We start from the raw sequence: 14,450 nt of genomic DNA on the forward strand, positions 1-14,450 counted from the left end.
GTAGGTAATCACTTAATGTTGACATTCAGAATAACCAAATGTTTTCATATTTTATGCTAGTTTAGGATATTATGTTTTATTTTTCCACTGATGATCACTAACACTACTCTAATAATGGTTTGGAACTAGCAACAGAGGTTATAGTAAATATAGTCACATGGTCCAGAACTAACTGTTGTATAATACTTAATACACTGACATAACATTATGACCACTGATCAGGCATAACTTTATGATCACCTCCTTAATATTGTGTTGGTCCCTTTTTTCTGCTAAAACAGTTTTGACCAATCGAGCATTAACAGCATTAACTTCTTCAGCAATTTGAGCTACAGGAGCTCGTTTGTTGGATCGGACCACACGGGCCAGTCTTCACTCCCCACGTGCATCAATGAGTCTTGACCGCCCGGTTCACCACTGTTCCTTCCTTGGAGCACTTTTAATAGATACTGACCAATGCAGACTGGGAACATCCCACAAGAGCTGCAGTTTTGCTCTGACCCAGTCGTCTAGACACCACAATTTGGCTCTTATCAAACCCCTTATGCTTTCACATTTTTCCTGCTTCTAACACGTCAACTTTGATCCCACTCACTAACAATTGCCATGATTAAGAGATAATCAGTGTTAATCACTTCACCTGTCAGTGGTCATAAAGTTATTTCTGATCAGTGTACATACAGTGCTATAACAAGACTAATGCTCCAAAAAATGTTTTTCTAAATGAGAAATTTAAAATTAGAAAAGAAATTAAAATTAAACATTTTGGTGGTTTAGATGGATTACTGCCTGTTATTTTCTTTTAAAAATATAAATACATCATTTATTACTGTATCTACTCTTATTATAGTGTAATGTCTCCTAACTCCATTGTATTTATTTTTCCTTCGTTTATTTTTTTATTTTTTTTCGGGTGAAGTCTCCAACAAATCCTCTGATTTATATTTGTTCTGGTCTTTTCAGAAAAAGAAGAGAGGATAGCTAGGGAGAAAGAGCAAGGAATTTATAAGGAGAAGGTGAGTGTGTCAACAGTAATCCAAGGTCCTTGTCCCTGGGTTCTTAAACATATCCCTGTCCCTGGGATCTACACACGTTCCATTTGAACCAAGCTGCACCTCTTGTTTCAGCTCAGACTCCCTGTGCTGTTTTTACTTAACCTCTTTATGTTAATATTTGGACCCCTGGACCTCTAATATGATGCTGAGAACCAAGCCCACAGAAGTCAGAGCGGTCTGGGATTTGCTCCGCTCTCAGACATAAACTCTGTTTATTTTTTTAGATAACATTTTTTTAGATGATTGACAAGCTGAATCACTTCTAAAGGCTGCATTCGGCCATGTATGAGGTTCACGTAATTTTCCGCTGGTCCCACGAGGGACAGTGTGGAGGTAATTTCTGTTAATAAATATATACTTTGGACTCAGAACCTTATCTATGCTTGGCAAAGGTGTAACACGTATCTGTGTTTTAGTAAGTCAGAGTAGAGCAGAGCAGCTTTTCAGTACTGATTCTTTATATATTTTTCAGTTCTGAGCTTTGTCCTTCCCAGCTTGTCTAATTTCTCTCTCTTTGCGACTGGGCAGCCGAAGAAATCGTCCAAACGCCGAGAGCCTATTCGGGCCAGCACTGCAGGAGAAGCAATAGAGAAGATGTTGGAACAAAAGAAGATTTCGAGCAAAATCAATTACGATGTGCTGCGAGACCTGAACAGCAAAGGCAGCAGCAGCCCGGCACATACGACAGAGGAAGTGTCTGCTATAGTCCCTGGACGTAAGAAGCTCACCCGCCGCAAGAAACAGCCCAACAAGAGCAATCTGGGTCTGGCCAAGCCTGCCAGCCTTATGGGGAAAAGGTGAGAATTAACATCGAGAGTTTCCTTTCAACCAAGCAAGCTGTTTAGTGATTGCTGTTTTATGCAGTAATGGCTTCATTTGTACTGAAGGAGCTTTCCCTTATTGTCTGCAACTGCCCTTCTATAGCGGTGCAGCTTTTTCTTTAAGTTCAGAAAAACCTCTTTTGTACCTCTGACAAAAGAAGATCGAAAGGTTCTCACAGTCCTTGATAGGGTACTTTTTTCCTGGTTCGTCTATATAATTTTGTCTCGCTTTGGCTGACCTTCAGAGTCTTTTCCACCAGGAGAGGCCTCGTCATCAATTCTTTGCCAGTCTTTTCTGTTTGCTGTCACCTGGCACCCTGCGGTGCTTTCTCTGAACTTGCTTCTTCTCCAATTAATAGTTCTCTGGAGCTCCAAAATGTCTCTGTAAGAAAAGTAATGAATCTGCATCAGACAGACTTTTAGTTTTTGTGTGAAATTTTGATATTTTTTAGGTTTGTTTTATAAATAATGTTTTACTAATTTCATTTTTGTCAAGGAGAATCATAAATATGAACTGCCGTAGAGGTCATTTTGCAGAAGCAATTAATTTCATTCTACATTTCATGCTAGAATACAGTAAACGATACATAGAAAAACACCTCTCGAAAATATTTTTTATATATTTTCGAGCATATATTTATTAACCAATTTTTTTATTTTTTTTCAGAATTTGTTTTCTGTAGCTAATTAATATTGATCAATTCCTGCTTTGAGGTTTTAATACAAGTTCTTTGTCCAAAAAAACAAAAACATTTTCGCTATTAAAAACAGATATAATGCAAAATCAATTTAGTCCCCTGTTACTGACTGGCTGAGGCTTATTAAAAAGTATTAAATAATGTCACGGATGGCACGTGGAACAAATTTGACAATAAACTCTAATTTAGTTACAGCTTTGGTTGAGTGAAAACGTTTCATTTCCCTCCTGCTGGAGCATGGGAAAACATTTAATGAGCTGTCGTGGGGGGGGCAATTTGGCCTTAGTGCTTTAATTTCTTATACCAGACAGTGTAAGCCATGGTTTACTAACAAAACACAAACTATTTTCTTCATTTTTTTTGCCTTGGCAAGAATAAAGTGTTGAAAGAGCTTAAACCTCTTGCTTCGTATCTGCCACTCAAGAATCTAATTTGCATCAACTTAATGTTAATACATTACTTTTCTTAACCTTTGCTTATTTATTTTGAGTGTTTATTTGGCAGACTATGAGCAAAGAGACAAAATCTGTTTTTGTATATACAAATCGTTCCTTACATGGTTCCTTAAACTGAATGACCCCACACCTCTCTGTTGGTTCAGCAAGGAAGCAGACACACTGTTTTAACTCCATCATCTATCACCCACACACACACACACACACACACACACACACACACACACACACAGGCTGCCAAACCAAGCCCACTACATGACCTCCATACTAACAGAGATAGGAAAAGCACTTCTCCAGGAAGAGAACTGCATTTTTTCTTTCTTTTGCTTCCTTTTTGTCTTTCAGTCCTCCATCTATTCGCTGTAAAGGTTCTGAGCCTTTAGTAGTCACAGAGTTCAACTTTTGAAGTGCAAATTTGAACTTGTTGAGGCAGGAGGACCTGCTTATGGGTCCTCTATGCACGTAACTCAAAGTGAATGACAACGCATCCAGACGTGTCTCCTCCCAGAGTGCTGTGTGAAGCTTGTCTGATCTTGATGTTACAGTACCTCCTCCTGCTTTGAAATCACAGCCAGAGTAACACAGCTGAGAGTTTTAAATGCTATGCTATTTGTAGCTTTCTTGCCTAATAACAAGATAGAAGGATATATTAGACTAAGGCCAGAAAAACGTGTGTTTGCTTTTTTTTTCTTCAGTTAGCTTTGCATTACATTCACATGGGATTGATGTCACTTGACAGAGCTCTGAATGACCAAAATACAGAGTTATCCTGATGCATTTCCCAGGCTTGTTAAAGAGGCTGCTTATTCTCAGTGGAAATGCAACATTTACTATAGCTAATGTCATTGTTTCCAGTCAACTCGAGCTTTTTCTCCAGCACTGCTCATCGTGTGTTATGGGTTTGGCTACTCATCTCTCCATAACAGCAGATTCAGCAATAAGCTTTCAGTCATTAAACACAGACATCATTTCCAAGCAACCAATAGTGGAACATGGCCCCATGGTTAATGTGGTCGAAGCTCTACGTCACCAGGTCCTTGAAGCAACTTCCCTAGTAACCAGAGCAGAAAGAAGGGTGACTGGGTTTCTTCCAGTCTGGTCATGTTGAGCCAGAGACAGACAGCGTGGCCTTTGAGACTGTGACAGATTATGTCTCTAAAGGCTTTGCCCTCCCCTCAACAAAACCTCTATAGCCAGCATGTAAAGGATAATGTGCAAGAAAATTCCTCTTGAAGCGGCAGGAAGAAATCCAGATTAGCATGGATTTCAAAAACGAAGGGACACTAGTAGAGTGACGCTTGTAACTAGCTTAACTAGCTAAACTAAAGGTTTTGTGGTCATGCCTAATGTCCAGGCCATTTTTTTTTTCTCATGGTGATTTCATGCCTCGCCTCTGACCCAAAAGACTTCGGACCAGATTTCACAACATAGAGTCTTCTATTGTGTAGGGATGTGATTTATTAGTGGGAGTGGGATGTGGTCTGCTAGTCTGGAGGACGCATGATGGTAGGAGTCAGGGAGCCACTGCCTGCTGATGGGAACTGCGTCCTTCATAACAGCTGAATGTGGTACTTTTTTAAAGCAGGATTCTCAGGGAAATATAAACCTGTAGATTGTAAATTTGTTACATGGTGACCAATGACCCGATTGCCAAAAAAGCTAATCAGGTAATGAAAGCAACATATAAGCAACTTTACAAGCCCCTAAATGGATTATTTGTGAAACAATAAATTCTGGCTAATGACTAGAAAATTGTATTTCATTAATGCTTTGTGGGATCCCCAATGTTTATTTTGATTTCACTTATGCATTTCAATTTAAAGTACATATTCCTCCACCGCTCAGCAATGATTAAATGGCTTGGTTCAGTAGCAGGTTAGGCACGTAGCGGACAGTTAGCACTGTAGCATCAAATGGCCATCTTGTAAAACCCTTTGAGCTTTCTCGGCTCGTTGTTCCATCTGCTCTTTAGGTGCTGAGGGAGGTTGAGTCAGTCACATTTCACATTGCTCAAGCTGTCTCAGCAGGAGCCCTCTCCCACTCTCCTTCTCCACTAAGCCAGGCTAGACCTTGTCTGTTAATGGAGGCTTATGTCTCTTGGTGGCATCAAGAACGCATACATTCGCTGACATGAGCGGAGGTGGTAAGAACGATCCTCTGTACTCTTCTGCACTTTGGGTTTTCGTTGTTGTTCTGACCAAATGCAACAAAGGGCATCATGATGACAGCGAAGTGCAGTTTCGAAGCTGCACAGCCACACACGAAGAGAAAATTGGTACTTCCTTTACAGCCACCCTGCACCATGTCAGATTCTTTGTGTGATCAGTTTAGGGCATATTTACTCCCCCACACTGTTTGTTCACTCGAAGGCAGGGTGGTTTTAACAGTCCCTGTAGTGCATGTTTTTGAATGTATGTGTGTCAGCGTACGATCGAGAGCCAGCGGATCTCAGCCTTTTTTTGGCAGGTGGCGGCATTTTCAGTCCACGTTTTTCATGATCGGTCTTTTATTCAGCTCTGCTCTACATGTATCCCTGCACATCCAGAGGAACACGTTAATTGTCTTGCTTCAAAGAGAGAAAGATAGCGCGTGGTTTTTTTTAGACATTTAACGATGCCTCTGTGAATCACTGTGTCTACACTCACAGCATCTACTTAAAAGGTTTGGTTTATGTCACACTGCAGCTTATCAAAGTCTGGGAAAAGTTATGGCAAGTGTGCATCTTGGCTCTTATATATAACCTCGATCAGTACTTTGTTTAGATGTATTAACAGTTAAGTAAAGCACTACACCAGATGTAGTCTGCACATTTCAAGCAAATGAGATGTGGCACATTTATTTCCATGCTTTGTTGAACTGGTTTAATAATTAATACCATCAATCTGTACTGACCATCAGAGTATTCTGCCTAAGCATTATGACTGTATGAGGTCACATTAAGTTTATTAATCCAATGCAGTTTTCACATGCACACTGTATGGACAAAAGTATTGGGACACCTTTTAGCCATATGTGATTCTTCTCCAAACTGTTACCACAGTGTCAGAGGCAGATATGACAAAAGTACACACATCATTCACTCAAGCAGACATACAGATACTCATGTTTTTAAAAGACACTTTTTCACTCAAGTTAAAGTAAAGAAGTTTGGGTTCTGACAAGTAGCCATTAAAACTACCTGTTTCAGTGTCATGCTGGTAACTGGACCTTACATCATATTAACATATTAATACAAACATATGTAAAATGTTGTAATCTAATGAATGTATTCAGGCTGAACAACCATCATATAGAACATAAGCAAAGAAAAGATGATGATGATCAGGTGATCAGGAATGTCTCTGTTCTCAGTCATGTTTACACTAATCTACACCTGTGGTGTGTGAGAGCCAGGAAATAATGTCCAGCTGTGGATTGAAAAAGCTGCACAATGACAAGAAATGGGTTGGTGGGCAGAAAACGGCGCAATGAGAAGAAAAAATATTGATCATGTCACCAAATAGTTTAAAACTAAAGTAACGAGTCTTGGTTTGAAATGTAAGAAGTAGAAAGCACAGATTTTTGTGTAAAAAAAATTTAGTGAGTGAAAGTAAAAAGTTGTCTGAAAAATAAATAGTGTAAAGTATTGATACCAGAAAAATCTACTTAAGTACAGTATCTAAGTATTTGTACTTTATTACTTCCCAACTCTGACAATTGTGTAGGATGTCCTTGGATGCAGTAGCATTACATTTTTCCTTCACTCCACCTAGAGGACCAAAGCTGTCCCAGCATGACAATTCCCCTGTGCATAAAGCAAAATTCATAAATATATGGTTGAAGTGGTAGATCTTAAGTGGCTTGCAATGAGCTCAACCCTATTAAACACCTTTGAGATTAATTTGAATGCTGACTGCACCCCAGGCTTCCTCACCCACCACACCCATGTAGCTGAATGATCAGAAATCTCCACAAGCACACTCCAATATCTAGTGAAATATCTGGATTGGAGGTTATTATAATGGAATGGGATTATAGTTATTATATTATGGTGGAATGGGATGTTCAAAAAGCACAGTCTTATAGTCAGGTGACAACAAACTTTATTCCATGTACTGTGGCAGATCGACTTTTCACTTAATTTGGATTTGCATACATTACTGTCTTAGGAAGCAGCCTGAAACACAACCGGAGTGCTCTTTAGATTATGGCAATACACTGCAAAATGTGTGATGTGCTGCTTTTTTTTTAAATTGAGACCATGAAGCATGTACAAAGAAAACTGAAGCAAAAGACACGCTCTTTTTCAGCACATGTAAAATATAAATATAAATTGCCACTTGATTCATCTGGAAGCATTGTGGATGCTTTGCCAGCAGAAAATTGATGGGAAATGAATAAATCGTATAAACTGCTATGTAACGCTATGTAATGTCTACTGCATCACGTCCATGTCAGTACGGTGAGATGGGCATCATAGGGCCACAGTCTGCCCATTTCACTCAGAAGGCATCCTGTGAGAAGATTGAGTTTGCAGACGTTGTAGCTAGGCTTAATCATAACATTGGAGGACACCCCCCCTCTGTACTTCCTTCCTGCTGAACCACTGGAGAGGAAGATAGCAGGAGGATAATCACCTTTTCCCTCCCTACCCTGGATCTTACCCACCAAGCATCCTCCTTTAGCCTCCAGACCCTGGAGGGGGGGTTTCCTCAGTGGTCTGCAGGACGTGTGATAAGCTGTCTTCACACCAGGAGGTGTGGAACTCACACAGCTCGTAATGTATGCATCCTTCCAATATCTTCTTCATCGTACTGGAACTGAGGGTGCGAGCTGAATGTTTAATGACTTCATGCCATGTAAGCGAGCTTTCTTTGGTCTGCGTTCGGCGCTTTAACCTCCCATCCCCTACTCTGTGTGTGTGTGCACGGCGTGAGCATGATCAGCGATCTGTGTCTGAAGGCTGTCTCATCCAGTCGTTTTACTTCCACAGTGCAAAGTACAGTACTTTTGAATTGCTCATGATTGACCTTTATTATGTTTTAGTCGAGCCAGACAACTCTTGATGTGGGAAAGAAATGACGGCTGCACTCGCTCGCTACAGTATATCTCATACATCACATGGGTGTGTCCTGAGCAGAAGCTCATGAGAATTCCATTATATCCTGCTCTGCTTATCTGAAAGCTCCTTCCTGCAGCATGCAAAACCACGGCCCCACTGTTCTCTGCTGGGTTCTTCTGAAATGCTCAGTAAGATATTTTTGAAGTATTATTATTCCTTTGCGTTCACACAAGCAGCGACGTAACAATGTGGCCTGAAAGCTTTCATTTGTACAAAGATTCGGTGAACTACCTCCACAGGGGCCCAAGCATTTATCACAATGTGAAACTGGAGGTGTTTTGATGCAAAAAATAGTTTTTTTTTTTTTGTTTGTTTGTTTTTTTTTTTACTTTACGCTCGTGAAAAGCACGTGAGAGTGATGTGACCAGTAGGAGTGAGAAAGAGTGATATGATTCCCCACAAACTCTCACCTTCAAACCTGTGAACCGCTGTATATTTTAGCGTCGTTTATTCGTTCCTGCTTGCAGCTGGTGATATTCTCGATGCCGTAAAGGGGTATAAAGTGCTAGATGTTAAAATTCAGTGTTGTCTTTTGGTATGCTGAACACTTCAAGCCTGTTAAGTAAACAGCAGAACACATTTTCCGTTTATTCTAACACTGCATAAAAACGATATATATATATATATATATATATATATATATATATATATATATATATATATATATATATATATATAAATATTTTGTGCGATGTTTGGTATACATTTTGTGACTAGCTACTGTATGATGTTTTTGTGACTTTAAAACAATAGGAACCAGCAGTAGGATAGTAGAAGTACCCATCAGGCTGGAGCGATTTAGATAGCACACACGGTTTAATATACACTATATCAGCAAAGGTTTGCGGACACATGGTTATGAGGATAGTATGTGCTTTTTGAGCGTCTCATTTCACATTTATTCCCAATTTGCTCTTATAATTCCCTCCACTTTTCTGGGAAGATGTTCCACTAGATTTTGAAGTGTGCTTGTGGACATTTGTGTTCATCAGCTACAAGGCTGTTAGTAAAGTCAGGTAATGATGTAGGTGAGGAGACCTGGGGTGCAGTCAGTGTTCCATTTCATCCCAAAGGTGTTCATTAGGGTTGAGATCAGAGCTCTGGAGCAGGCCACTTAAGATCTTCCTCTCCAAACCATGTAAACATGTTGTCATGCTGGAACAGGTTTGGGTGTCCAAGTAAGAGTGAACGCAATATTTTACACAATTGTGCGCTTTTGTTGTAACAGTTTGGAGAAGAACCACATATGGCAGGAAAGTCAGGTTTCCCAATACTAGTGTATCTCGCAATAGTGTATGTACAAGAATTTACCAATTCCTACAATTCTGAATGATTTTTAGCTTGAATACATTAAATTATAATGAAAATGAGAGGGATATTTCTTTTTGTGCACATATTTGTATTGTGAGATGTACACATTTAGTGACTAGCTATGCTGTTTGTGTGACTTTAAAACCATAGGGACCAGCATTAAGATGTAGGAGACTAGAATACTACCAGGCTAGACCAATTTAAAAAGCACACATTTAATATATGCTTATTAGTTCTTGTTCTAGCCTAGTCAGTTTTTTGATTCACGAAATATAAGCCTTGCATTGCAAAAGAATCCCCTATATATTGCTTAAAGACTGTCCCATTTAACAAATGATGATCTGCCATTTTAGTGTCTCCTTCAGTCTGCATTTAGACCCATTCTGTATTCATGCAGTCTCATCTGACATGCGGTATTGGATCAACAGAATTATTACTTCCTCCTGTCAGATTTCATTGATGTGCCTTATTGACTGAATGGCAAAATGGGCCCCGCAGGGGTACGGAGCACATCCACAAAAAAAACGGTGCAGCTGTGCCAAGCTTTATGAGCTCACAGCAAGAGCCACTTAAAAGTGTTAATCTACCTATAAAGCTAGAAAGTTTGGAAGAGCTTGACCTTGAATTTGAACTCTTTCCTACAGTGACCCAATGATGCTGACTGCATTGTTGGCCGATCGACTGTAATATTATTGTTTGCTTTGTGGTTAATGTGACACAAGATTTTGCGACATTCTTTGCTGCATGGAGAAAATATTAGCTGTGTACAAACAGTGCACTCATGTAAAAGCCCTGCTATTTGTAGATCTATAGTCAGTTATGTGGTTGTGTAGAAGACTACTTAATAATGCCGTATTATTTAAATTTCTCGGTCATTCTGCCATCTCTTGTTGTGTCTTTGCCGATTCTGTGGCCGTGTGGAAAATCATTGATGATATGGCAACACGGGGATTGATTGTTAAGTTGATAAATTTATCTTGCGTGAGTTCACTCCATTATCCAGCTCATCTGCCATCTGTCTAAGGGTGGGGGCAAGCAGGCAGTTTGGCATCAGGTTGGCGCCTCAGACTCCCCCACCCTCTCCCCATGCACACACTAGAACGACCCATCAAGCAAGTGTTCTGCACTCGCTGTGACTGTTCGGTGCAACACATGTGAATAAGCTCTTAATATGTTTACTGTAATTTGCTTTTAATAAAGATGTTACTTCACTCACATTTTATTTTGAATATCTTTTTATTGGTTGCATTCGAAATCTTATGGTTTAAATAAATTGTAGAATGACAACAATTGCCAGATGGTGCATGTTGTTTTTATTGTGGGTTTCTTTCCTGGCATTACATGGAATAACATGGAATATTTAGCTAACCCATGTGGAATTCTGCCTGCCTTTGTTGAGCAAACGATAATCCATTCGATCTTTGTAGTCTTTTATGTTCATTAATTTAAACCCTCTCACTATAGCAACGATTGTCTTTGAACTGAAGTCGATGGGGACCTCCTTAATTATCTAATGAAATATAATACTCTTTTAAAAGCACAGTTCAAGATTGTATGGTCTTAGTTTAAATTAAACAAGGTTTTCCTTTAAGCATGACCTTTGCATGCTTCACAAGAACATTTTGAGTAACTCTGATTTGCCAAGGTGTCCTTTACACTCCATTGTCATTCACACCTAGCAGAAATGTTGTTAATGCATCCACACTGGCAAAAAAAAACCTGCAGACCAACCACATGGGAGCTGGCAAAGGATGCTATATGGGATGTCACTCCTGGTTGGCTCTGTTTGGTGTGAGTTGCCAGCCCACAGGGATTGTGGGGGTTCACGTGCGGATGTGCTCAGCTTCAGCCAAACCCTGCCGGCACAAGAAAATAAAAATAACACAACAATAGAGAGCGTGTATAGTGAAGGTTCAGAGTTCAGTAGTCACATTTAAAGCCTTGCCCCGAGATGCCATTCAAACACAACACACTTAGTCTTTCATTTCTTAAGAATTGCAGTGGCTTTATACTCCCAGAACAAACATCTTGCTTCAGTGGCCTCGCTCCATTAAGCACATAAAAGAACATTTGCTGGATACTGGGTGGATGTTATTGTTTTTTCTTTTTGGTTACTGAGCTGCCCAGCCATGCTTGATTCTGTCTGTCTGGTAATTTTGGCTCTGTAATGTGTTTTAGCATTACCTGTACTCGAAGCTCTCTGACCTTTCTCACCATGTGCTGTCATGGTCTTCACAGTGTACTGCTATACTGTACATAGAGCAGCAGTTTGATCTAAATGCCAAGTGATTTGGCAAAGAATTACATATTTTTAAGGTGTACAATAAGGGCCCTATTCAACTAGAGGTTTAAGATACAATCACTAATGTTGCACCTTTTGCCTTTTTTTTACGCTTCATCGAAAATGACTTCTATCTCAGGACAGTTTGTAGTAAAAAGTCAGATTAACAGAGAACTTTGTGTATGGAGTTATTGAAGGTAGCCACAAATATAGTTGTGAGAAGTGAATAGAAAAATGGGATTAATCACAGCAAATCAGAGTTTGATTGCATTGGCAGATGCTCTCGCTGAATTTCAGGCTTTTTCAGATCCCGTTATGATTTTGTGGACTCAGTCGGATTGTTATCGATTCTTCCATCGCTGCCTTGCTATATGGAATGGAAGGTCACTAGAAAAATAATTGAAAGCAATCACTTAGCCTTTCCACTCCCATGTAATGTGCAGTGCATTTGGGTGGTACTCCTACTTACTTCTTCATGGGTTATCTCACAAGTCCAGTGCCAAGAAATTGTATACACTTCTGACTCCCTCTGAGCAGAACCAGTCGATAGATATTCTCCACATTCTGCCCAGAGGCCAGCTGCCTGCTGTCGCTTGCTCACACAAAGTAATTGTAATAGTCGCAGCCCACTAGCGGATCCCGGCCTCAATCTAAAAGTTTTTCAGCTTTCTGTTGGGTAACCCTAAAGCCACTGCTACGGTAGGGATCGGCACCAGAGTTTCACACACCACCCGCACTTCACAGAGTAGCCTGGCCAGACTTAGCTTGTCTTGTATCTGGCAGATGGCTGGTGCTAGCTGGCACACTTAATGAATCACAAGGAAATGGAAGCTCCTCTGCTCGGCAAACAGCAAGCCCTCAGTCTGCATCTCGTCATCCTCCTCCTCTCCTTAAGCTGATTAATTACTGGCACTTTCGTTTATCAGCCAGGAAAGCACTCTGACAAGTCCTCTGGGAGAACTCAGCAGGGAGGCCCAGTCACTGCCCAGGCTTATGCTGTTGTTAGGATGTGAGTAAATGAAGAGAGATGGATATGGCATTTGGCCATTTTGAATTTTAAAGTTCAAAATCAGGAACATTGGAATACTGCTAATATTTGATTTGTATACTGCTAACACAGGATGCTCCCTGTAACAAATCCCGCGTATAATGGTTTAAATGGACTTTATGTTTCGAACTATTTTATATAATTATTCCATGCGTCTGCAGTTTTCGCCGACATTTTTCCTGTATTTATCTCTCCTCCACTAGCTGTTTATGCTTTCAAGTTGTCTGTCCACCCTTTTGTCCATCCATCCAAAATTGTCATAAGCTTGATTTCTCAAGAACAAGTGGATGAGTGTTTGTACGATTTATGAGGAATTATCATTTTAAGAAGTAGATTTACTGGTTAGCGTTTGGAATGAACCCAAGCAGGGTTAAGGACACGATAAGCTCAAACGTCAGATGCAATTTTATCTTCTTTTCTGTTTGAAGTATATTTATGGTCTATTTGTTCTCTCATTGTTGGCCTTAGCCCTATGTTTTTCCCCTTGTTACAAATGTGTTAACCAGTTGTTTTTAAATATAGCAGGCTATCTCAGAATGTTGTATTACAAACCTGCCAACCTTTTTCCAGAAACGTGTCAGTGTGGCTGATTGCTACATGGCAGGCATTCTCTTCTCTCTTCCATTCCCTTTTCAGCTCTTCCCTATTTAATTCCCATTTGTTTTTGAAAGAGAAATGTGTGACGGTGGTGTGTAATCCTTAATTGTGTGTGACATTTAAACATATATTAAATTGGTCCAGGTGCACTTTACAATGCTTTTTAAGTTCAATGTAAATTGTTGTTAAAGCTCACAGTGTGATTTTTTTTTTCTCCCCATCATTGCTGCTCTAAATTAGATTCACAGAATTGCTTTACCGTCTGCTCCTGCGTTGTGCTACAAGCCTTCACTAGTTCTATTAAGGCTTCATGTATTTGGACTGTTCTAAATGAGACATGAATTGTGTGTTCTCTTCTGAGCCTCTCAAGATCTATCTGCTCTGCACACACAGGAGCAGCACAGGCACCAATCAAGGTCATTTTCTCCATGATTGTTCCGTCAATTCCTGCTTCCCTTTTCCCTCTAGACTAATTAGCTTTTCATAACAGTCTCTTTAATTTTATCCTTAAATAGAGCAGGATGTTTGATGTTGAAATCCGATTCCTTGCAGATGTAAGCAAGTATTTCATCTGTGCCAGGGGATGTCTTTTTCACCCAATGGTGCAGCTCTTGGGCTTAACGAAGTGCTAGGCTTGAATAATCTGCAGTGCAGGAGGAGGAAGGGATGAGACAGAATGATTAAAAAAAGTTTTTTGAGAGGGGTGCACAGCCTGGGAGGAGAAACCCAATCCACTGCTGCTCATGCTGCTGATTTCATGCGTCCAGTCCGGATTGGGACGGAATCTGAATGTTTGTTCCAGTCTGGCTATCTGGCTAAATTCAATAAATGTAACAGAGTGGATGCAAGATAGCAACGTGGTTTAACACCGAATCAAATGTGTCCCTGCACATGTTCATTCCAGGCTATAATCTGATCATTTTTTTTCTTTGTTTCTCTGCACTCTTTTAGGCTCCGCCCCCTCATTGCGTCAAATCACAAGAAGAAAAGAGCAGCTACACAGGTGAGGAACTATTGTGACTGACAGTAATCAATCAGTCGTATTTATTCTGAAGTCAGGATCTACTGTCACGGGGTGTTTGT

The 14,450-nt window shown here is 40.1% G+C and overlaps 1 protein-coding gene across 2 annotated transcripts in view; it reads left to right on the plus strand.

Annotated features, from left to right (window-relative positions):
• Positions 1-14,450, plus strand: part of brf1b (BRF1 RNA polymerase III transcription initiation factor subunit b) — a 58,797-nt gene that overhangs the window by 40,768 nt on the left and 3,579 nt on the right. For both annotated transcript variants that reach the window (XM_046836040.1, XM_046836041.1), the window contains exons 15-17: positions 964-1,016; positions 1,584-1,852; positions 14,319-14,370. In XM_046836040.1, coding sequence (XP_046691996.1) covers positions 964-1,016; positions 1,584-1,852; positions 14,319-14,370 — 374 coding nt within the window. The remainder of the gene's footprint in view (positions 1-963; positions 1,017-1,583; positions 1,853-14,318; positions 14,371-14,450) is intronic.

The sequence above is a fragment of the Silurus meridionalis genome, chromosome 23 (assembly GCF_014805685.1).
Source record: "Silurus meridionalis isolate SWU-2019-XX chromosome 23, ASM1480568v1, whole genome shotgun sequence".
Taxonomy (NCBI): Eukaryota; Metazoa; Chordata; class Actinopteri; order Siluriformes; family Siluridae; genus Silurus; species Silurus meridionalis.